The 25,009-nt window shown below is 46.8% G+C and overlaps 1 protein-coding gene across 1 annotated transcript in view; it reads right to left on the reverse strand.

The window, feature by feature from the left end:
- Positions 1 to 25,009, reverse strand: part of LOC119951991 (multidrug resistance-associated protein 5-like) — a 269,580-nt gene that overhangs the window by 213,463 nt on the left and 31,108 nt on the right. Inside the window, exon 4 of the mRNA XM_038775439.1 lies at positions 22,586 to 22,741. Within this exon, the coding sequence (XP_038631367.1) occupies positions 22,586 to 22,741 (156 nt within the window). The remainder of the gene's footprint in view (positions 1 to 22,585; positions 22,742 to 25,009) is intronic.

A 25,009-nucleotide genomic window follows, 5' to 3' on the forward strand; every position in this document is an offset into this window, starting at 1 on the left:
GTTCATCGATGGTATAAGGAAAATTCAAAAAGGGCGTGATGCTTACTACGAGCAGTTGATTGCCGGGAATGCTCCAAATCAAAATCTTCTGAAATACATTAAGGCCGATGAGCGTATCTTAAACATTGCACAACAGTTTGATTCACGGGCACTACTTGAATATTTACGTGGTTTGGCCCACAACTATGAACTGCATTAAACTTTTATACTCATTTTACTTAATATTTGATGTTAGAAATAAATGTCATGTTTTTATCCATTATTATTATTAACTATGAAATGCATTAAACTTTTATACTCATTTTACTTGTTATTTGGTGTTAGAAATAAATGTCATGTTTTTATCTATTATTATTATTAACCTATCATTACATTCCTGGCAATATATTCAATACACAACAAAGGCTACAAAACAGCTGGGCGCCAAAATAATGAACGCCAAATCAATTTAGCGCCAAAATGGCGGTGTCAAATGATCGGTGCCAAAAGGGCGGCGCCAAAACGTACCCGACCCATTCCATCTAGCCTGGTCGACTGAACCCGAGTATTCTCCTCGATAACATTGTCTTTCTCCAGTGTAAACACTGATGAAAAATATCCATTTAACGCTTCCCCTATCTCCTCTGATTCTACACACAACTTTCCACTACTATCCTTGATTGGCCCTAATCTTACTCTAGTCATTCTTTTGTTCCTGATATACCTATAGAAAGCCTTAGGGTTTTCCTTGATCCTATCCGCCAACGACTTTTCGTGTCCTCTCCTCGCTCTTCTTAACTCTCCCTTTAGGTCCTTCCTGGCTAACTTGTAACTCTCAAGTGCCCTAACTGAGCCTTCATGTCTCATCCTAACATAAGTCTTCTTCTTCCTCTTGACAAGTGCTTCAACTTCCTTAGTAAACCACGGTTCCCTTGCTTGACAACTTCCTCCCTGCCTGACAGGTACATACTTATCAAGGACACTCAGTAGCTGTTCCTTGAAAAAGCTCCACATTTCGATTGTACCCATCCCCTGCAGTTTCCTTCCCCATCCTATACATCCTAAATCTTGCCGAATAGCATCATAATTGCCTTTCCCCCAGCTATAATTCTTGCCTTGTGGTATATACCTATCCCTGCCCATTGCTAAAGTAAACATAACCGAGTTGTGATCGCTATCACCAAAGGACTCACCTACATCTAAATCTAACACCTTTTTGGTCAATTTATCATGGCCAATCCACCTAACCCGCACGTCTTTGGACTGTGGGAGGAAACCGGAGCACCCGGAGGAAACCCACACAGACACGGGGAGAACGTGCAGACTCCGCACAGACAGTGACCCAGCGGGTAATCAAACCTGGGACCCTGGCGCTGTGAAGCCACAGTGCTAGCCACTTGTGCCATCGTGCTGCCCCAGGCCTTTAACCCCTACTTCACCAAATACTTATATTCCAATACACCTGAAATTCCTACATTCATTACAAAAAGCTCCTGCTCTACTTTTAACAGCAAATCCAGCACATTATTTCACACCAGCCCATTTAGGATTTCTTTGTCTTGACTGCTGTGCAAATAGCTCACAATTGCTTTAACTTTCCCTGACTGTATTAAAATGGCATCATGTGTTTGTTTCACATTTGAAGGCTGCTGTCCCACTTTAAATCTGGTTACTGCAATTGTCTCTTTAACTCAGAACACTTTGTTTATTCTTTCTTGAATTCTTCTGAACAATTCCTTGGTATCTCTTCACTTAACTCCAAAGTTCTTGGACACTTCTCTTCATTTTTGTAGTTTCCTTAACAAACTGGACTTTATGTTTCCAGCATCTGGGGCGGAATTCTCCGACCCCCCGCAGGGTCAGGGAATCGCCTGGGGCCGGCGTAAATCCTGCCCCGCCGTGGCCGGAATTCTCCGCCACCTGGGAATTGGCGGGGGCAGGAATCCGCCGCGCCAGTCGGCGGGCCCCCCGTGCCAGTCAGCGGGCCCTCCGCGGCGATTCTCTGGCCCGCGATGGGCCGAAGTCCCGCCGCTGACAGGCCTCTCCCGCTGACCTGGTACCGGCGGGAGCAGGCAGCGCGAACGGGCCCCGGGGTCCTGGGGGGGGGGGGGGGGGGGGGGGGTGGGCACGGGGCAATCTGACCCCGGGGGGTGCCCCCACGGTGGCCTGGCCCACGATCGGGGCCCACCGATCGGCGGGCAGGCCTGTGCCCTGAGGGCACACTTTTTCTTCCGCCGCCGCCACGGCCTCCAGCATGGCGGAAGCGGAAGAGACCCCCTCCACCGCGCATACCGGGGCGACGTCAGCGGATGATGACGCTCCGGCGCATGCGCGGACTCACGCCAACCGGTGACGGCCTTTCGGCCAGCCGTTCGCACCGGCTGGCGGGCGCCAAAGGCCATTCGCGCCGGTCGGCGGAGCGGGAGCCACTCCGTCGCGGGCCTAGCCCCTAAAGGTGCAGAGAATTCCGCACCTTTGGGGAGGCCCGATGCCGGAGTGGTTCTCACCACTCCGGTACGCCGGGACCCCCGCCCTGCCGTGTAGGGGAGAATCCCGGCCCTGGTTTCTGAACCATTACTCCATCGTATGGGTTTTTTTCTAAGCGAGGTGCTCCCTTTTTAGCCTTCTAAAACCAACTACTTCTAGCAGAGCTCTGAGAGCTGCCTTCTCTATCACTACCTATTTCTGCAATCAAATTAGCTAAACTAAGCTTTTCTAACTTACAAGGTGCTGAGGAAATGAATAAATGAATGTGATAAAATTAGAATTATTAGTTAAGATAGGATAGATAGTAGGGCCGGTCCGATGTTAGTAGGGCCGGTCCGATGTTAGTAGGGCCGGTCTGATGGTAGGGGGCTCACAGACAAAGGACAAAGAGATTTAGCCAAAGCCTGTTTGAAACCATCGGGGGAGGGTGGCCGCATGGTGAGCAAGGTGAAAAGGATGCTGGGGTTACAATGCAAAGTGACCAATTAGGATATAGGGCCAGGTCAGGAGGTGTATAGAATGACCAATGGGAAGCTTATATGTGAATCTTACTGTGATTTTGAATATATCAGCAGAAGTTTCTTTGTATACTCTCTCTCTTTATTCTGGGCTCTCAGAAGACAGTGTGTGTGTCCTGAGGTCCTATGGATTGAGTCAGCCTTGCAAGTTAGTTATTATTAAATGATATGATACCTGCAAATCCATCTCAGATTTTATTGAATCTAGACTGACAGCAAATTAACCAGGAATCAACATTTGGTGCCGAAACCCGGGATTTCTCGACTATCTTGCCTTTCATCTGCGAAATCAGAATTGGAGTGCTCGCAGACGGCGAGAGAGGAACAATGGGCCCACGATGTTTTTATATCGATTTTCCTCTGTCTCGTATTCTGCTAACAGTCTAATCACTCGCATTTGATCAGGTTCGATTGCCTCGACGAAATCAAAGGTCAGTCTGATGGATTCAAAGATTTTATTTCAGTCATTGCAGGTATGGTTAAGTTTTGGAATGAGGCGAACAGTTCAGTTGGTGTCTGATGGGATGTTGCCTGGTTCCTCAGTTGCATGAGGCGAACAGTTCAGTTGGTGTCTGATGGGATGTTGCCTGGTTACTCAGTTGCATGAGGCGAACAGTCCAGTTGGTGTCTGATGGGATGTTGCCTGGTTAACTCAGTTGCATGTGAGTAGCAAATTAAAAATTGGCTCTATTAAATTATACTTTAATTCGGTTAAGGTCTTTAACGGATTGATGTGATATCGCGCAACAGTTCAGTAAAAGACCGCTGATGGAATGTTGGCGCACACTTCAATTCCGTTCAATTCTAATTTGATAAAAAAATTGGTTAAGGTCCGTACCGGGTTGATGTGATGTCGCGAAACAGTTCAGTGAAGGAAGGATCGCTGATGGAATGTTTGCGGGCAGTTCAATTCCGTTCAACTATAGCTTCGTGAAGATATGGGTTGTTTGAATGAAACAGAATTGGGTTATAAATTACTTGTGTGTTGATGAATGACCGTATAAGGATTTGAATTCCTTTGTCTGAATGGAGATCTCCAATGAATGAATGAGTCTGTTTGATACGAATGTGATAACCTCTGTTCCTAGTTTTGTGAAATGTTGTGTTTTAGGAGGTATTAAAGTGAGAGTTAAAACGGAGTAAGTATTTGAAAGTTCTTCAGAACCTTAGTAATAATGATGTGGGAGTTAATTAAACATAATTCTCAGGAAGAAAACAAAAAGTGAAATCAAACTGTATAAATTGGGATTTGTAAATGATTAGTTGCAACTCGGCATAATCTTGGCTGCAAAAAAATAAATAAATAAATAAATAAAATAGTTTCACATCAATTAGAAGTTATAAATGGCCGGTGAGCAATGTGCTCAGCACTAAATGGACACAAAGAGATTTCCAAGCAGACAGCTTTGTGTAAGCTGTACTGCATGGCTCCGCAGGGTCCTAGTGCCCGACGAGCACGAAAAGTCACTTGCAGAAATAATGATGTTTAGCATGTTATAGACATTGAAGAAGGAGATTTGGAGAATAAAGATATTGGACCAGAAGTTAGATTAAGAGAATTAATTGCAGTATCAGGAAATGAGAATCTGATTGCAGGGAAATATTTAATAAAAAAATTGATGCAGAAAAATTAAGATACTAAAACCAATTGCTAATTTAGAGGAAGTTTGGGTGAAGCTACCAACTAAGACTGCAGGGAAAATCATCCGTGAAGCTGTAAAATGTAAAGACAAGATTGTTCAGATTCTGGGTACACATACAGTTGAATTAGAGAAGCATGGTGTCTGGAGCAAAAGAAATTGTATCACAATTAAAACACATGATCCAATGGGGGAGAAGACAGTGAATTAAAACCTGTTAGCAGCATTGATTGGACAGCTGATAAAGTTCAAATGTCATGTTTGGATCTTATTTTCATACAAATCCGGTCGTCATCAAAATAAAGTAATTAAAGTAAATGCAGTAGCACTATCAGGAATGTATCAGGGGAAGGTTTTGACTAGATTGGATGACTGGGTGAGCAAAAGAGGAGGAGTTTGAAATTCTTCGCATCTCACTCAGGGGTGCAATAACAGAAGGAGGAGGCTTAACAGGCCTTAATTGTATGATGTACATCAAGGATAAGGAAAATAAAAAGGTTCAAAAAGACATTATGTCAGAATTTAAATAAAAAGGTTCAAAAAGAAGTTATGTCAGAATTTTAAAATCTGGTCACATTGATCAAATACAGAGGAATTATGATACTCGATCGGCAGCCTACGGGCAATGAGCGTAGGAATGTAATCAGTAAAGATTTAAATGTATGGAATGATAGAACAAGGGCGGTGCTTAATGGCCCTCAGTTTAAAATGGTTCACAGTGAGTATTGGGAAACCACCAGTCAGGATTGTGGGGCATTCTGTAGCCGATTGTTTGGACTGGTAGTAGTCATATGAAACCCAGGAGACGGTCAGATACTGAGTATTCAGGAGAATGGATAATGCATTTGCAAAGACAGCGATGGGATGCTGCAGCTCCTAGGGAGATTTGGGGCATTCAGGTTTGTCCTGATTGTTTTGTGGAATATCAGGCAACTTTAATGATTGAGGTTTGTGACCACAGGGGGGATTTTGAATCCAAGAGCATGGAGCAGTGCAGCACAGGGCAGGCCCTTCGGCCCTCGATGTTGTGCCGAGCAATGATCGCCCCACTCAGACCCACGTATCCACCCTATACCCGTGGCGCAACGGCTTCCCCTCCCCCTTAGCCTTGCTATTGGGACACTACGGGCAATTTAGCATGGCCAATCCACGTAACCCCGCACATCTTTGGACTGTGGGAGGAAACCCACGCACACCAGGGGGGGACGTGCAGACTCCGCACAGGCGGTGACCCAGCCGGGAGTCGAGCCTGGAATCCTGGAGCTGTGAAGCATTTGTGCTAACCACCATGCTACATAAGTGTCAGTGTAAGTGGGATAGATTAATGACAACGTGCAATTACTGCAAGGATAATTTGGCCGACAACAATGTGACTTTAAAAGGCTGTGCAATCTTGTAGACAAGTGACAGACTTATGGTATCGATTTGTGAGGCAGTACGTGGGCTATGCTAGATGGTACTTCTGGAATATCCAAGCACGGATAGGAAGATACAAATTAAGAAATAGGGCCTTCTCCGCCTTTGACCTGTTCGTTTTAGTTTCAGATGAAGCAACGATCATACCGATGAAGAACCTGAACAACACTCTGCAGAAGAATGTTTCAGACAGTATGGGAAAAAACTAATGATACAATTGGCTACATGTTTGAGGGAATTGAATGATAGAGCCCGGAAGAAAAACCTTACGGGTTAGCAACAAATCAAAATATCAAATTATTACTGAATACTGAAACCTCCGGTCAGACATCTCTAACGGGACGTTAGCTGATGGGTGATCTGTGGTCTCCAGGAGGGACGTATTACGCGGAGGAGTTATTAAGGGTCTCGGCAGACAGCAGCGACTGACGAGGAACCCCCGTATTTTAAATGACAGTAGTCTGGAACAGTGCATCTCAAACTATCTGATGTGGCGTACCGGCAGTTTTTCCAATGTGCCAGGGACCGGTGAGCGAAACAAGCCAATCCAGGATTACTGTCTCTTTCTTTTCTGGAAACACTCCACGTACCGGTACGTACGCGTACCACACTTTGAGAGGCTCTGGTCTAGAATATTAGCAGCTTGCTGCCGCGAGGGGAAATTTGTAACCAATATAGCATTGGAGAGTATAACAGTTGTTACAGACTAAATGTCCTGTAAGTTGTTTGGGAATGTTATGTATAAATTCAATTGGGTTGTAACCACAAGAAGTTAACTGTACTAAGTGCGTGCGTGGTGTTTAAGAAAAACCAAATAATGGCAAGTATACACTCCATGCGGTAAGGAAAATGATAACAGACAACAGGGGGTTGAAGAAAACGGAGCTATTGTCTCAAGTAAGCCAAGGCTGGCGGGCTACATGATTCAGTACAATGTTCGACGTCAGAGTCAGGAAGTCAGAAATAGAAACAGGATTGGTTGACGCTCCTGCAATTAATAAAGCAAGATAATCAGTGCATGATACAAAATATCATCAATTACCATTCCTATGGGAAACGGAAAGCACTTCCTACAAAAAAAAACCCCAGTGAGGGATAAGGACCTTTTGGTCGCTGATGGACTGAGTTGTGGGCTGCTTCTAAGGGACATGAGGACGCTTTTATGGTGCTACTGCCCCGAGGTAGTCAGATGCCTTGGAGGTAGTGGAACAACCGGAATAGCTATTGTGTTACCTTCCTGAGCGGCGCCAGCTATGGTTCACGGTGATTGGACTTGAGGAAAGCACATCACAAAGGGTCTATCGACACTGGTCTGCGAGATGGATGCATTTACCATTGATTTTCCTGCACAGTTTTCAAATCATGACATGTAAATACGAATGACAAGGCTGAGGGATAGTTGCTAGTCAGTATAACTATAAGAAGGATATAAATCCTAAAGGCAACACGGTAGCATTGAGGATGGCTATCTATCTAGTCGGATTCAGCTCGGGGTTATCTCTCATAGCTCGGTCATGGGGTTTTACCTGATGCATGGATTGCTAATACTTGTTATTATAATTGTATACTGCATAATCATTGGATGCTTTAATATGTGTTGTACGCTGGCTAGGGCTCAGATGCTGCCCATCATTATTCACCAGAGAGGACATCTCGTTACTGGTGACCATCACACCAGACGAAAGAGGACGGAGAGCCAAAGGCTGTAAAAATGTGATGAGGTGTTTATGTACGGAATACCGGCTCAGTTAAGTTCTGTTAACGGGCCTCATTTTATTGGATAGGTTAACAAGGAGTTCTGCTCTCAGTTGGGCATACGCCAGCAGTTAGACTGTGCGGACAGACCGCAGTCAGCCGGGTTGGTTGAGTGACATAATCAGACCCTCAAAACTAAATTGGCTAAATTAAGAACGGACACGGGGCCGACATGGCTTAAGTTGCTCTCCGGTGTCCTCATTCAGCTGTAGGTCACGCCTGCAGGATCGGCCTGGCTCTCTCCTGCCGAGTCTTTTACGGCAGGCCCATTAGAACACCCTGGAACCTGCCTGTTCCCAGATTGGTCCAGGTTCACCATCTGACTAAAGAAAGGACTAACTATGTTCTAGCCCTCACTAACGCCCTCAAGGAGCTCCATGGCCAGGTCCGCGCAGCTCACTCGTCACCGTCCCTATCACATAGCTCGCTCTCAGTGCAGCCTGGTCGTTATGTCATGGTCAAAAATTGGACTCGGAAAGGGTCAGAGCCATGATGGGAGGGGCCTTTCCAAGTTCTCCTTACCACCCCCACTGCAGTTAAAGTGGAGGGGTGGAGTGTTTGGGTCCACCTCCACCACTGTAAAAGGTCGGTCACTAACCTGCCTCCCTTCCCCAGCGCTATTTTACAGGTGTGAAGCATGATGGGGTGGCTACACACCACCTGTGTGATCTTCGGCATCGCCTCGCTTGGAGTGACATCGGCGGCGGTAATGGAACAGGATAATATCATCTACATCTGTAACCCCAACCGAAGTACCCGGACATTCCACCTCTGCAAAGATGACGTTCTTCGCTGCCCCCATATACGAGGACGTGGTATCGACTCATGGAAGGTCATCCGGTTAACGGACCATGCAGGACTTATGATGCAATTGCACCGGTCCCAACGATGGGAAGGGAAGACTGCATGGACATTGCCTTGTTTTTGGAGCATATGTAAATTTGATTTTGGATGTGTTAACCTTGATGCCTTACAGGTAAAATCAGACTGTGAGGAGGGGGTAGGAAGAGGTTGTGAGAGAGAAAGAGGGACTAGACAGAGGAAGGGCTGTGTAAGAGGGGAGGTACAACCAGACGTAGGTTATCAGGAGATGTACTTAATTTATTTAGGATCCGGAATGAGGGAAACCTGGACGGTATGAATCTCTTCTAGATTTACCACCGCTTGTCTGCTACCCAAACCCCACATCGGTGTCTAGGTTATTTTCTGTTTCACCGCTTTGGGGCACTCCCCAAACTGTGGTTCATTGTCAGAGTTCCGAGCCACCGCCCGCGCAAGTTACTCTTCCTTACGATCCAGGTTCGGCCCACCGGCTATTCGCCTTCCCCTTCCTCGGGCCAATTCCCACTCTCACTAGGATAAGCTTCAACGGTGGAGGGCATATATACCTAGCCCCTTCACTCCCAATAGAGACTCCTGGTCATACAAGAATTGTTTCAGCAGTGAGAGGTACGGCTGTTTGCTGGTAGAGATGAAAATGAATATAACATTAGACACACTAGACACCGATGTGGGGTTTGGGTAGAAATGAGGCTATGACAGGTGAGGACCTTGAGACGATTGTTAACACTTAGGAGGGAGTGATGGGAAAGCTAATGGGGCTAAAGGTAGACAAGTCTCCTGGCCCTGATGGAATGCATCCCAGAGTGCTAAAAGAGATGGCTAGGGAAATTGCAGATGCACTAGTGATAATTTACCGAAATTCACTAGACTCTGGGGTGGTCCCGGTGGATTGGAAATTAGCAAACGTGACGCCACTGTTTAAAAAAGGAGGTAGGCAGAAAGCAGGAAATTATAGGCCAGTGAGTTTAACTTCGGTAATAGGGAAGATGCTGGAATCTATCATCAAGGAAGAAATTGCGAGGCATCTGGATAGAAATTGTCCCATTGGGCAGACGCAGCATGGGTTCGTAAAAGGCAGGTCGTGCCTAACTAATTTAGTGGAATTTTTTGAGGACATTACCAGTGCAGTAGATAACGGGGAGCTGATGGATGTGGTATATCTGGATTTCCAGAAAGCCTTTGACAAGGTGCCACACAAAAGGTTGCTGCATAAGATAAAGATACATGGCATTAAGGGTAAAGTAGTAGCATGGATAGAGGATTGGTTAATTAATAGAAAGCAAAGAGTTGGGATAAATGGGTATTTCTCTGGTTGGCAATCAGTAGCTAGTGGTGTCCCTCAGGGATCCGTGTTGGGCCCACAATTGTTCACAATTTACATTGATGATTTGGAGTTGGGGACCAAGGGCAATGTGTCCAAGTTTGCAGATGACACTAAGATGAGTGGTAAAGCGAAAAGTGCAGAGGATACTGGAAGTCTGCAGAGGGATTTGGATAGGTTAAGTGAATGGGCTCAGGTCTGGCAGATGGAATACAATGTTGACAAATGTGAGGTTATCCATTTTGGTAGGAATAACAGCAAACGGGATTATTATTTAAACGATAAAATATTAAAGCATGCCGCTGTTCAGAGAGACTTGGGTGTGCTAGTGCATGAGTCACAGAAGGTTGGTTTACAAGTGCAACAGGTGATTAAGAAGGCAAATGGAATTTTGTCCTTCATTGCTAGAGGGATGGAGTTTAAGACTAGGGAGGTTATGTTGCAATTGTATAAGGTGTTAGTGCGGCCACACCTGGAGTATTGTGTTCAGTTTTGGTCTCCTTACTTGAGAAAGGACGTACTGGCGCTGGAGGGTGTGCAGAGGAGATTCACTAGGTTAATCCCAGAGCTGAAGGGGTTGGATTATGAGGAGAGGTTGAGTAGACTGGGACTGTACTCGTTGGAATTTAGAAGGATGAGGGGGGATCTTATAGAAACATTTAAAATTATGAAGGGAATAGATAGGATAGATGCGGGCAGGTTGTTTCCACTGGCGGGTGACAGCAGAACTAGGCGGCATAGCCTCAAAATAAGGGGAAGTAGATTTAGAACTGAGTTTAGGAGGAACTTCTTCACCCAAAGGGTTGTGAATCTATGGAATTCCTTGCCCAGTGAAGCAGTTGAGGCTCCTTCATTACATGTTTTTAAGGTAAAGATAGATAGTTTTTTGAAGAATAAAGGGATTAAGGGTTATGGTGTTCGGGCCGGAAAGTGGAGCTGAGTCCACAAAAGATCAGCCATGATCTCATTGAATGGCGGAGCAGGCTCGAGGGGCCAGATGGCCTACTCCTGCTCCTAGTTCTTATGTTCTTATGTTCTTATGTCTGTCCTCCACTTGTACTGATCCAAAGTGTTGCATAACCCTGACATCAGGTCAATGTGCCTGTTACAATGCCACTTGTGTCCCATTGACGCTGGGCATCCAGCTCCTTTGTAGCTGGGCGAATGTCTCTCATATCACTGTTGAGTTTAGGGCATTCCGCATTGCTATGAGGCCCGGATGGGCGTTCCAAAGTTGGATGAAATGGGCTCCTGGGGGTTCCCTGCTCAATCAATTGATTGTGATGCTAGCCTGAACACGGAGCAAGGATACTACTTTTTCTTTAATGGTACAGCGACCAATGTTTTGTCACCCCCATTTCCCCGCCGAATTGCTATCGGGACTCTAGTCCCCACCACAGTCCCCTGCCCCACTGAGTGGATACTGCAACATAAATTGGCGCGCCGGTCAGTCTCAGCCGAATTCTGCGAAGGTTGGAAGAAACCTCAGGTCCCAGCACCCAACCGGGGCCACTCAGCCGGATGGGGAATTCTGAGCGCCTAGACACTGGGGGGTATGGGGGGTTCCTTGGCGGTCAACGATAGGAAGTATTTTATTTGCAGCCTTACCATCCTGGGAAACGAGACCTTAGGGGCCCTCGGGGCAATAACCAGGGAATTATCTCAACTCAGGTTGTTTGTCATGCAGAACCGTTATGCTCTTGACTATCTCGCCTGCATCTTTGTGGGCACGATCATCCTTAAATGCGTGATGGGTAAAATGCAGGGTGCCGTGAAACAGATAGCCGCCCCTAGAGTCTTTACTGTTAGGATCTACGAGCATGCAGCGGCCGATGGGGTACTGCAACAGGAGTTAGAAATACAGCGACGAATGTTCCTAGATGAGGGGCCGTGACTGCGGCTTGGACCGATAGTTTATCATGAAATGATAAAAGGAGGGAATGAGGAAATGAATAAATGAATGTGATAAAATTAGAATTATTAGTTAAGATAGGATAGATAGTAGGGCCGGTCCGATGTTAGTAGGGCCGGTCTGATGGTAGGGGGCTCACAGACAAAGGACAAAGAGATTTAGCCAAAGCCTGTTTGAAACCATCGGGGGAGGGTGGCCGCATGGTGAGCAAGGTGAAAAGGATGCTGGGGTTACAATGCAAAGTGACCAATTAGGATATAGGGCCAGGTCAGGAGGTGTATAGAATGACCAATGGGAAGCTTATATGTGAATCTTACTGTGATTTTGAATATATCAGCAGAAGTTTCTTTGTATACTCTCTCTCTTTATTCTGGGCTCTCAGAAGACAGTGTGTGTGTCCTGAGGTCCTATGGATTGAGTCAGCCTTGCAAGTTAGTTATTATTAAATGATATGATACCTGCAAATCCATCTCAGATTTTATTGAATCTAGACTGACAGCAAATTAACCAGGAATCAACAGTGACAGGTGCGAAACAACCGCTGCTGGTTTATTTATTCTTCACACTGTAGCCTCTTTAAACACAGTTGGAACTTAACCAACCCCCACACATATAAACCCCTTTGTCCAGCATGAATTAACTGTAGATTTTACCCTTCCAGGCACAGAAACATTAAATTAAACACTCTTAAAACTATACCTTATTTTTAATGTTTACCAATACAAATATGAATCCCCTCAAACTACCTTTGTTTTTCTAACAAAGGTAAGAGCTCATAGTTTTGGGGCTAATATATTTGGATGGACGGATAATTGGCTAACAAACAGAAAACAGACTGCAATAAAAGGGTTATTTAAAGTTGGCAAAATGTAACTAGTGGTGTGCCATGGGGATCAGTGCACAGAACCCAACTATTTTCAATTCATATTAATGTTTTGGATGAAGAAGCGGAGTATATTGCAGCCAGATTTGCTGATGAAACATAGATAGGTAGGAATGCAAGTTATGAGAAGGGCACAAAGCTAGAAATTTACTGGCATGCCAACTGTTATTGGAAGCAAATGTGGGTTCGAGCACACACAGGTATGAAGTGGAATATACCAGATGGGGTTTTACCATCAGTAATGAAATGAAAATTGCTTATTGTCACAAGTAGGCTTCAAATGAAGTACTGTGAAAAGCCGCTAGCCGCCACATTCCGGCGCCTGTTCGGGGAGGCTGGTACGGAAATTGAACCGTGCTGCTGGCCTGCCTTGGTCTGCTTTAAAAGCCAGCTATTTAGCCCTGTGCCAACAGTAGCTAATTAAGATGTCTGTCTTGGGGCTACATTTCCACTAAGGGCAGGAGTCTGCCTCTCTGAGTCATTGACCCAATTAGAGAACGAGGGGATCAACAGTACCACGTTGTGGGGGGCCATTTAGACTGTGATAAAATGCCTGCAGGTGTGTAAAGTAGCTGTTAATAAGCTGGTTAATTAGTTTGACTGGCTTCCAACCACCAATAGTTGCCAGACCTGCCTTTTGAAATATCCCATGGCAGTAGAAAGTAGTTTCGCTCCCAACGTCATTTTACTAACTCTTCCAGCTCCCAACTTGTCTCCAGATGACTGCTAAAATCTGAGCGATCGAATCTCCAAAAGGTAATAGATTGTTCAAGTGAGAGGGCAAAAATTTGTCTGCTTGACTAAAATGTAGAAAAATGTGAGGATATCCCTACTGGTAGTAAGAATAGGAAAGCAATATATTCTTTAAATTGAAAGACAACATAATGCTTTGATACAGAGGGATCTAGATGTCCTCAAGCAGAAAAATTAAACATTAGCATGCAGACACAACATGTAATTAGGAAGATAAATGGAATGATGGCATTTATTTCATGGGGGTTGGTGGATAAAAGTTAGGAAGTCTTGCTACAATAGTACAGGGAATTGGTCTCATGGTGATTCACCATCCAGGAGAGAAGGAGTTCTTCTTCTCCCAAGTCCATAATATCTATTCACAGATTTACTTCTTTGTAATGGGGAAATCGGTGTTTCGAGGGCTGGTAAGAGCGGAATATTCTGCGATCGTAATCTCCAACCTTGCCTCACATTATATGGATGTGAGGTTGGAGATGGGTTGTGCCCAACTCCCTCCATGGAAGTTGGACATGGCCCTCATAGTCGATAAGGCTTTCCACAAGAAAATATCAGAGGCCAAAGACAGGTATATTACTAATAACCAGAATGGGGCGGTCTCACCCTCAACGTTCTGGGAGGCACTGAAGGCTGTGATCAGGGATGAAATTATAGCCTACTAGGCACAGAGAGATAGGGAAGAGGGGGTGGCTAGGCAACAGCTAGTCGACTCCATACTGGAAGTGGACCGGCAATACGCCGTGGTCCTGACCATAGAGCTCCTGGCGGAGAGGAAAAAGCTACAGATGGACTTTGACCTGTCTCCACAAGGAAAGCAGGGCACCAACTCTGTACGGCATGGGGGAACCCTGTACAAACAAGAAGACAAGGCCAGCCGCCTGCTGGCTCATCAGCTGAGAAAGCAGGCAGACACGAGGGAAATAGCCCAGATTAGGGCTAGCAAAGACAAATTAGTAGCGGAGCCATGAAAAGTCAACAAGACATTTGAGACCTTCTACCAGGGACTGTACACCTCAGAGCCGCTAGGAGAGGACTCTGGGATGAAGCAGTTCCCCGATGGACTGGACAAATCAGTCATGGGGGAGGACAGGAGACGGGGCCTGGAAACACCAATAGAACTGGAAGAAGTCATGGAGAGCATCAGCCCCCGACTGGCAGGGAAGGCGCCATGATCGGACGGTTTCCCGGCGGACTTCTACAAAAGATTTGCGACAGCACTGACCCAGCACCTGCGGGAGATGTTCACAGACTCATTGGCGAGAGGCACCCTGCCACCTATGTTAGCACAAGACTCAATTTTGCTGATACCCAAGAAATATAAAGACCCAACACAATGCGGTTCCTACAGACCCATCTCGCTGCTAAACGCAGACGCGATAATACTGACCAAGCTGGAGGACTGCGTACCAGAGGTGGTAGCAAAAGGTTTTGTCAAGGGTAGACAGTTAACATCAAACATCAGGTGCCTGCTGAACGTGATCATCACCCCATCCGGGAAGAGAACACTTGAGGTGAAAAGGACTTTGACAGAGTCGAATGGAAGTACCTGCCAGAAGCCGAATGGAAGCTTATGGAAGAGGGCTTCTGCAGAGAGGCCTCCCTCCGAGCCCTAGCCACAGTGGCACTCCCAAACCCACCTAATAAATATTCAATGAGCCCAGTGGTGGTCGCAACGCTCCGGTCGTGGAGCCAACTGCAAAAGCATTTTGGGTTCACCAAAATGTCCAACAAAAGGGTTTATTAGATGGGTGAGGCTGCTATATGAGGGCCCGATGACGTGCGTGGCCACGAGCGGGAGGAGGTCAGAGTACTTCCGGCTTTACCGAGGGACCAGGCAGGGTTGCCCCCTGTCCCCCTTGTTGTTTGCATTGGCAATCGAGCCGCTGGCGATGGCGTTGAGGGATTCAGAGAGGTGGAGAGGTTTGGTGCGAGGCGGGGAGGAACATAGGGTGTCATTGTGCCGATGACTTGTTACTGTATGTGGCGGACCCGGTGGGAGGGATGCCGGGGGTGATGGAGCTGCTAGCTGAGTTTGGGACCTTTTCAGGTTATAAACTAAATTTAGGCAAAAGTGAGGTGTCTGGAGACCAGGAGGAAGGAATCGGTAGGCTCCCGCTTAGGCGGGCAGGGGAGAGTTTTAGGTACCTGGGGGTGCAGGTGGCCAGGGACTGGGGGACTCTTCACAAACATAATTTCACCAGACTTGTAGATCAGATGGAGGAGGAGTTCAAGAGGTGGGACATGCTGCCATTGTCGTTGGCGGGGAGGGTGCAGTCTGTCAAAATGACGGTGCTTCCGAGGTTCTTGTTCCTCTTTCAGTGCCTGCCCATCTTCATCCCCAGGGCCTTCTTTAGGAGGGTGACTAGCAGTATTTAGAGCTTTGTGTGGGCACATGGGACTCCGAGAGTGAGGAGGGTTTTCCTGGAGCGAGGGAGGGATAGAGGTGGGCTGGCGCTGCCCAACCTTTTGGGTACTATTGGGCGGCCAATGTGTCAATGGTGCGTAAATGAGTGATGGAGGGGGGAGGGGCGGCGTGGGAAAGAATGGAGATGGCGTCATGTAGAGGTACGAGCCTGGGTGCCATGGTAACGGCGCTGTTGCCGCTCTCCCCTAAGAGGTTTACCACGAGCCTGGTGGTGGCGGCGACCCTAAGAATCTGGGGACAGTGGAGACGGCATAGGGGGGGAAACAGAGGGCTCGATGGAGGTTCCATTGGGTGGCAATCATCGGTTCATCCCAGCGAACAAGGATGGGGGATTTAGGGGGTGGCAAAGGGTGGGCATCAGTAAATTGAGGGACCTGTTTATTAACGGGAGGTTTGCGGGCCTGGGGGAACTGGAAGATAAATTTGGGCTTCCCCAAGGGAACATGTTCAGATACTTGCAGGTAAAGGCGTTTGCTAGGCGACAGGTAGAGGGATTCCCTTTGCTGCCCTCGCGGGGGACGATGGACAGAGTGCTTTCGGGGGTGTGGGTCGGAGAGGGGAAGGTGTCTGACATCTATAAGGTAATGTAGGAGGTGGAGGAGTCGTCAGTGGAGGAGCCGAAGGCTAAATAGTAGGGGGAACTTGGGGAGCAGATAGAGGACGGGACTTGGGCGGATGCCTTGGAGAGAGTCAACTCTTCCTCTTCATGTGCGAGGCTTAGTCTCATCCAATTTAAGGTGCTGCACCGGGCCCACATGTCCGGGACTAGGATGAGTAGGTTCTTTGGGGGTGAGGACAGGTGCACCAGATGTTTGGGGAGTCCAGCGAATCATGCCCATATGTTCTGGGCATGCCCAGCACTGGAAGAATTCTGGAAGGGGGTGGCGGGGACGGTGTCGAGGGTGGTTGGATCCAGGGTCAAACCAGGGTGGGGACTCACGATTTTCGGAGTTGCGGTGGAGCCGGGAGTGCAGGAGGCGAAAGAGGCTGGTGTCCTGGCCTTTGCATCCCTAGTAGCCCGGCGAAGGACTGCACAGGGTCAACTCTCCCTCCATATACGCAAGATTAAGCCTAATGCAGTTAAAAATGGTACAGAGTCCACTTAACTAGAGCCCGAATGATCAGGTTCTTCCCGGAGGTGGAGGATAAATGTGAACGGTGCCAAGGTAGCCCGGCCAACCACGCCCATATGTTCTGGTCTTGTCCCAGACTTGCTGGGTTTTGGACAGTCTTCTTCGAGGCGGTGTCTAAGGTGGTGGGGATGAGGGTGAAGCCTCGCCCACGAGTGGCAGTCTTCAGGGTTCAGAACAGTCTGATATCTTCATTGGGAGGAGAGCCGACGTCGTTACCTTTGCCTCCCTAATCGCCTGCTTGGCTGGCGGTCAGCAGCAAAGCTGTAGACTGGCTGTTCGACTTATCGGAATTTCTCCAAATGAAGAAAATTGAATTCGCCATCCAAGGGTCGGAGGAGGGCTTCCTCAAAACATGGGAAACATTCACTCAGCTGTTCCAAGACCTGTTTGTAGCCAACAACTAAGAAGCCAAAGAACAGGAGGGGGTAGCCATGACACAGCAAAAGGAAGGAGGGGAGAGGGAGTGGGACGGGTGAGGAGAGGAAAACATGGAACCCAACACGCTCAACAAAAGAAGCACGCAAAACAAGGGGAGGAGGGCCGGGGCACCAACCTGAACCAAGGGGAAAAAACAAAAGAGAACACCGGTGGGGAATGAAACACAGGAAACCACAACCACCACTGTAAATCATGCAAGAGAAAAAAAACGATGTTGTATGTATGTAAATAGTTGAAATCAACCAATGTGTAAATAGTTTTAATTTCACTTTTTTTTGTTTCCCACTGTTTGTCCATATTTAAACTTGTTTTGTATACTAAAAACGCAATAAAAACATTTTTTTAACATTTTTTTTTTAAGTACAGGGAATTGGTGAGATTGCACCTAGAGAACTATGTACAGTTTTGGTCTAGAAATATTTCTAACAATCCAGGAAGCTCTCTGCTGTCAAAAGTGGTGGCTCTGGGGTTTCCAACCAATGGTTTGGTGGTGACATGCAACCTCCAGTGAGTTACTGAGCTATTAAAATCAAGACCACCCAAATTTTATCGTACCAGCTGGTGCAGATGGTAAGTGTATGCCACAGGATCTTAGAGTTCCAGGATTGCAAGTAGATCCAAAATTATCAGACATCTATTGGATCCCAATCTAATAATCTACAGTGGAAAACGTGTGTTTATGAATGTTGGGTGAAGAAAGGGTTCTGGCTCAGCTATGATGCAATATTTGGTGAAGGAGCCTGCCCATTCTCAGTCTCTAGAATCACCCATAAACAAATGCAGAATAGCTATGGTTGCAAGTTACAGAAGGGTATCTGACACCCATGAAATTATATCCCAGCTTCTTCACAAGCAGGGCATAAAATCCTGGGGTACAAAATAGCTAATTTTAATGTAACTTTGCCAAATAAGAAACTGATGGGATGCAATTAGCAATCTCTTTTACACTCTATTGCACTTTTTATTGATCCATTCATCCAACCCCTCCAGCCTCCCATTGGAATGAATTGCTGTAATTATCCACATGGTTTGAGAACTTTCTACAAAAATCTTTCCAATGGAGAACTCATGCGAAGCCTTTATCATTAATGATGCTTCAAACCACTGGAATAAATTTTACATCTCGGCTAATTAAGCATGTTAGCAACTGGAGGTGAACATACAACTGAAGGCAATATGGCATCATTGCTTGTTGTTTCTAGCTGTTTTTAACCAGCTGAGGACATTAACATGAAATACATTTCAACTCTCGCCTCTCCTGATAGTAACATGTCAACAGAGATAGAGCTGAGAATTTGACATATTGCTGCACTACTGTTGAGGAAGAGGTCAACATCAGAACAGACCATCTTTTACTCAACATTACGGGACTGATGCTGGCAAACAGAATTGCGATTTAGATTGTGGCAGGCTTCGTCTCTTAAGATGGTGGACTGTGCTATGGTAGTCAACTCCTTGTTAAGCATCGTCCGGTACTGCTCAAGTGCCCTACTCCAGCACAGCAGCCTCTACGGAATTTGCTGGAGGAAAACAGTGAGCTGAGAAGGTGTATATTCACTGGCCTCTGTTTTCTCTGGGCTGTTTTCTTGGCTAGCTGACCTTTTCGTTTCTGCTCGTCTTTTCCAATGCCCTTCCAAACTGTCAGGGCACGATCACGCCCAAATGGGAGCACAATGGGGCCAGTAGATGCTGGGAGAAGCCCCCAGCGGGCTTCCTGGCAGGCAGGATGCCTACCAGGTCTACCCAGATCTCACAAGGCGTCACGATCAGAGTCCTTCCCATAATGGGTATGACCAAGCCTTGTGCTCCAATGCCAGTTTAAAAAACACTTTGTTGTGCTCACCTGGCTCCCACCATCTAACGGCCGCCCCAGGGAGTCCCCAGCTGGGCGCCGTTCAGTACTGAACCACACAAACGTGGAGCAGGTGGAATGGCACCTGGGGAGGTCTCCCGGGCCATTGGATGCCCCTGGGTGGTCAGGGACAGGGTGACCACTCGGCCCTTCTACTGGAATGCAGGCACTTGGCACTGCCAGGCTGACACCTTAGTACTGCCATCATGGCACTGCCAAGGTGCCCAGGTGGCGGTGCAGGGCCTGATGGAGCACTGCGAGGGTGGCAGTGCCAGGGTGCCTGAGGTGGACCATGCCCATGAAAGGAGGGATGAGGATGGGTATGAAGAGTGGCAGATGAAGGGCAGGTATGACGGGGCCACTGGAAGGTGGGGGTGGGTGTAAGGTGGAGGTCCTCAAGGGGGGGGGGGGGGGGGCCAAAAGGGGGCGAGGGATGGCCTGAAAAAGGGGGGCCCATAGCAACCCCATAGTGGGCTGCCCTCACTTGAAAAGGGGGTGTGAGGTAATGCCCATGTGTGCGTGGGGTGGAAGTCCATGCGCGGAGGGCCCTCAAGGTCACTTAGAGATCGGATATCCTTGGGTGGCACAGTGACGCAGTGGTTAGCACTGCTGCTTCATGGTGCTGAGGACCCGGGTTCGATCCCAGCCCCGGTCACTGTCCTTGTGGAATTTGCACATTATCCCCGTGTCTGTGCGAGTCTCACCCCCACAATCCAAAGATGTACAGGGTAGGTGATTTGTCACGCTAAATTGTTCCTTAATTGGAAAAAAAATAATTGGGTACTCTAAATTTATACAAAAAGAAATAGATCGGGGCACCCTTTCAAAAGGGTGGCCTGATCTCTGAGAAGCTGGTCTGGGCAGCGATTTCAGCTTCTCAGTGATGAAAAAATTCAGCCGGAGTGAAATTCCCCAGGGTCCCCCAAAAAATGACTAAGTCTGGTTAGATAGCAGTGGGGAAGTCACCAACAGAGCCGGGGAGAAACTCCCAGCCAAACCCCCCTGAAATGACACTTAGAAACCTTTCCATATGTGGTAGTATGACTAGAGGTACTACGGTACCTGGGAGTGTGAGCTGCTCATTGGCCCAAGTGTTGCTTTCTCATTGGTCAAGACGAAGGTAGCTCCGCCCGCGAGGCAGAGTATAAGAACCCGTGCTTCCCAACAGCCATCGTTCTTTCTGTACTCAAGCTGCTGGGGAAACATCTTGTAGATTAAAGCCTTCAATTCAGACTACTCCTTCGTTTCTGTGGTTATTGATCGCGCATCACCATCGAATCACGCCCTCAATCTATGTATGACTACGAAGACTTCTTCAGACTAACTGAACTGTATTCATCACCCTATAACAGACATCAGGGCCCACTATTGGCATATTTAAGCATTCTGTTTTAAGCATTCACCCAGGAGGCCTAAAAAAGTCTTTGTTCTCTTGTCTTAACTGCAACTTTCAGCACTCAAGAGATATTAAAAGAAACGAAGACTTGCATTTATATCGCACCTTTCATGATCACTGATGTCTCAAATCAATTCACAGCCTCAAAATACTTTTGAAGTGTAGTCACTGTTGTATTTTAGGAAGCATGGCAACCAGTTTACACAGAGAAAGCGCCCACAAACAGGAAATGTGACAGTGTCGTGTTCATTTAGGGATAGGCCAAATACCAGGGATAACACCTCTGCCTTACTTCAAAATAGTCCAATGAGATTGTTTATATTCACCCGACAGAGCAAGCGTTGCCTTGTTTTTAAAGTTTCATTGATGGATACAATCTCCAACATTTCAGCTTTTCCTCAGATTTGTATCCGAGTGCCAAGCTTGATTTTTGTGCTCAAAAATATGTTTCAATATTATTTCCAAATAGTTAGTTTAAGGTTCTCGAAAAAATTAAAAGTATTTGGTTACTTTCTTACTTTTAGAATAATGTGGGGGAGAAGGTGCAAAGTGGCAATGGTCAGTGGATTTAACAGTGGATTAGTAATCCAAAGGTTTAGGCTAATGCTCTGTGGACATTGGTTCAATTTACACCACAGCAGCTGATGGAATTCAAATTCAATTAATTAATCCAAAAAAATTGTAACAAAAGCTAGTCTCAGTAATAATGATCATGAAACCCACCATTTATTGTCGGAGGAACACATCTGGTTCACTAAAGTCCTTTAAGAAACAAAAGCTACTGTCCTTACCTAGTTTGTCCTATATGTGGCCATAGGCACACAGCACTGTAATTGACACTTAACTGACCTCAAAGGGCAATTATGGATGGGCAAAAGAAATATTGCCAACAATGCCATATCCAATGGAAGAATTTTAAAAAGTGTTTAAAATAGTCATATTATTAGAAAACTTGGCCTGGATCTTCCGAGGAGTAGCAATCATTCTTGGATTGCTGCGCCATTCAAAGTCTCTCCCTCAACACTATTTTGCATTTCTTGCCAGGTCTTGCCAGTCCAGCTTTACCAGAAATGCAGAACACAGCGTCCCTTGGAAAACTCTGGTGTGGTGGAGTAGATTCAGCGAAAGACAGGACATACCTCCTTTTTAAGTCATTAGCTGTCTTATGGAAAATGTAACGGTCCATCTTGAATGTTAGTGACTGGATGAGTGGAAGATTAAATTAGTGGGCGGGTTGGCGGGTGCACGTGGCGGTCAGTCATCAGGTGTGTCTGGCGGGCTTAGTCATCTGGTGCTTCTGACAAGGGTGTAGCCAGGTGTGTCGGGAGGATGTCAGGTGCCTGGGTGGGGAGGATCATTAGGTGCCTGGGGGGGTGGGGGGGACTTCAGGTTCTTCGGCGTGGGGGGGGGGAATGTCAGGTGCCTCTGGGAGTGGGGGGGGCAGAGTGTCAAGTGTCTGTGGGGGGTGGGGGACATCAGGAGCCTCTGGGAGGGGGAGAAGAATGAAATCATGTGCCTCTTGAGGGGGCGATGTCATGTGCCGCGAGGGGTTAATCAGGGGCCTCTGGGGTGGGGGGGGATAGAGAAGAGTAAGAGGGTGGGTCAATGTGAGTGTAATTTGGGGTGCGCTGTGGAGTTACCCAGGAGTTATACCAGTCTTTTTCTGTTTAACATTTCTGGATAACAATTTTGTTGAGTAAATCGGATCTGTCTGAAGTCCTCGACTCTCGCACAGAGTCAAGCTGTTTCTCAACCACCTTGATATGAAGTTACTAAATCAGGATAGAAAATGCAGCACTGAGGCGAGTTGCCTGATAATTCTAGACACTCTTACCGTCGAGAATTTAATTCAGAGGATTCATTTCTAGACAAGTTCCAGAGATCTGTCATTTCCAGCCGAGAGTACTTGTAGGCCTTCCATGCTAGAGGAGAAAGCCAGTTCAAGGTCATAAAAGAGAATAGGCCTGAGTTGTCAATTGGATGTTTGTGCCTGAAAGAAAAGAGAGCTATTAAACTGACATCAGCTGAGGTTTCCAAAACATTTGACACCAGCATATATGTCAATTAGGCATACTAAAGAGGTAAATCTTATTGCTCTGGATGATTAATATCTTAACAATAATCTATGTTTGCTGGTAATTCTTGTATTAGTATGTACAAGACTTATCCATTGTGTCATAAATTCTATTCAGTCGGAAGGATTGCATTTAAAATTTAATATTTCAGCAGACTGTCTCCTCCAGAAGCTTTGTGTCTCATGCTGAATTGAAGGCAGTGAGTTCCACAACAGTATTCACAATGAACACCAACTTTACAACAAATTGAACTTACTGTTTGTAAACACATTAACTAAGCCACACCCTTTGTGTCACTGACCCTCCTCTCATCCCTTTACTTCCAGCGTCATAGAACATAGAACAGTACAGCACAGAACAGGCCCTTCGGCCCTCGATGTTGTGCCGAACAATGATCACCCTACTCAAACCCACGTATCCACCCTATACCCGTAACCCAACAATCCCCCCATTAACCTTACACTACGGGCAATTTAGCATGGCCAATCCACCTAACCCGCACATCTTTGGACTGTGGGAGGAAACCGGAGCACCCGGAGGAAACCCACGCACACACGGGGAGGACATGCAGACTCCGCACAGACAGTGACCCAGCCGGGAATCGAACCTGGGACCCTGGAGCTGTGAAGCATTTATGCTAACCACCATGCTACCGTGCTGTCATGTGTGAACAGACGTTTCAAATATAAAGATAATCTCTTCAGGCTCCTTCGATGCACTCACTCCTCTCGTCTTCTCACACTCCTGACCAAATTACCCTTTGGCATCACCCTTCTTATTAAATTCACCTTCTCAATCAGATCATTAAGTAAAGCTTCGGCTGGCTTCTGGCACAGCTCTTTTCCTCACCATAGCAGCCATTAACATGTAATGTTCTAGCTTGTTAAGAAGTGCTAAGTAAGAATAGAGATTAAGGTTGCTGACCTGAGGATATGAAAATTGACTGAAAGAAGACCAGACTGGATTTGTTAAGGACAGGAAACTTAATGCCAATGTGCGGAGGCTTTTAAATATTGTTATGATGCCCTCGGAAGAAGGGGAAGCAGAGGTAGTGGCAGCAATGGATGCAGAGAAAGCTTTCGATCGGGTTGAGTGAGAGTACCTGTGGGAGGCGGTGGGTAGGTTTGGGTTTGGTCAGGACTTTATTTGGTGGGTGCGACTGCTGTACCAGGCGCCTGTGGCAAGCGTGCGTACGAACCGACTTAGGTACCTGGGTGGGAGGGGAAGGTGTCAGATATCTACCAGGATCTGCTGGAAGCGAAGGGAACCCCGGTGGAGGAGCACAAGGGCAAATGGGAGGAGGAGTTAGAAGGAGAGTTAGAGCCGGGTCTGTGGGCGGAAGCACCAAGTAGGGTCAATTCCTCCTCATCATGTGCTAGGCTCAGTCTAATCCAGTTTAAGGTGGCCCACCGGGCACACATAACGGCGGTGAGGCTGAGCAAGTTTTTCGGGAAGACAGATGTGCAAGGTGTGCGGGAAGCCCAGCAAACCATGTCCATAAGTTTTGGGCATGCCCAGAGCTTGGAGGGTTCTGGCAGGGGTATGCCAAGGCAACGTCCAAGGCAAGGAGGCTCAATGAGAGAGGAGGTATCATCTTGGTTTGGGGGGGGGGGGGGGGGGGCACACACAGGGCACACCCTGAAGGATTACCCACTCTTCCTTGCTGCCTTTTAACCAGTTGGGTTAAAACAATTGGTCTCTGTGCAATGCACTAGTTGAGTGAACCGGCTTGTTACCAAGATCAGTTGCCCATTAATTACCTTTTAAAAACAGTTAGCAAGCTGCCGATTTCGGTGCCTGGCTGCCTACCGTTTTATGGGGACCAAGTTAGAGGTTGACAGGAAGGCAGTGGGCTAGCCACCCAACATTTTTTCATGTGTCTGCTGCTGAAATCACACTTGGCATGGTGGGCATAAAATGCAGCCCATTGTCTCCATTATTCTTATTAACATCCATATCTTTTGCCAATTATTATTTCAAACGCATCTTATATCTGAAAGATATAATCGATCTGCTGCTTCACCCAGGCACATTTCATAACAAATTGCCTTCTTGGATATCTCTTTGTATTTGCATGATTGGAAGAGAAGGTGAAGGTTTAGTAGATAGCTCAAGTTTGCTCATGCAGATAGCTCAAGTTTCCAAATTAGTCAGTCAGGCTCTAGCACTACAACTCTTCTGTA

Source organism: Scyliorhinus canicula, chromosome 17 (assembly GCF_902713615.1).
Source record: "Scyliorhinus canicula chromosome 17, sScyCan1.1, whole genome shotgun sequence".
Classification (NCBI taxonomy): domain Eukaryota; kingdom Metazoa; phylum Chordata; class Chondrichthyes; order Carcharhiniformes; family Scyliorhinidae; genus Scyliorhinus; species Scyliorhinus canicula.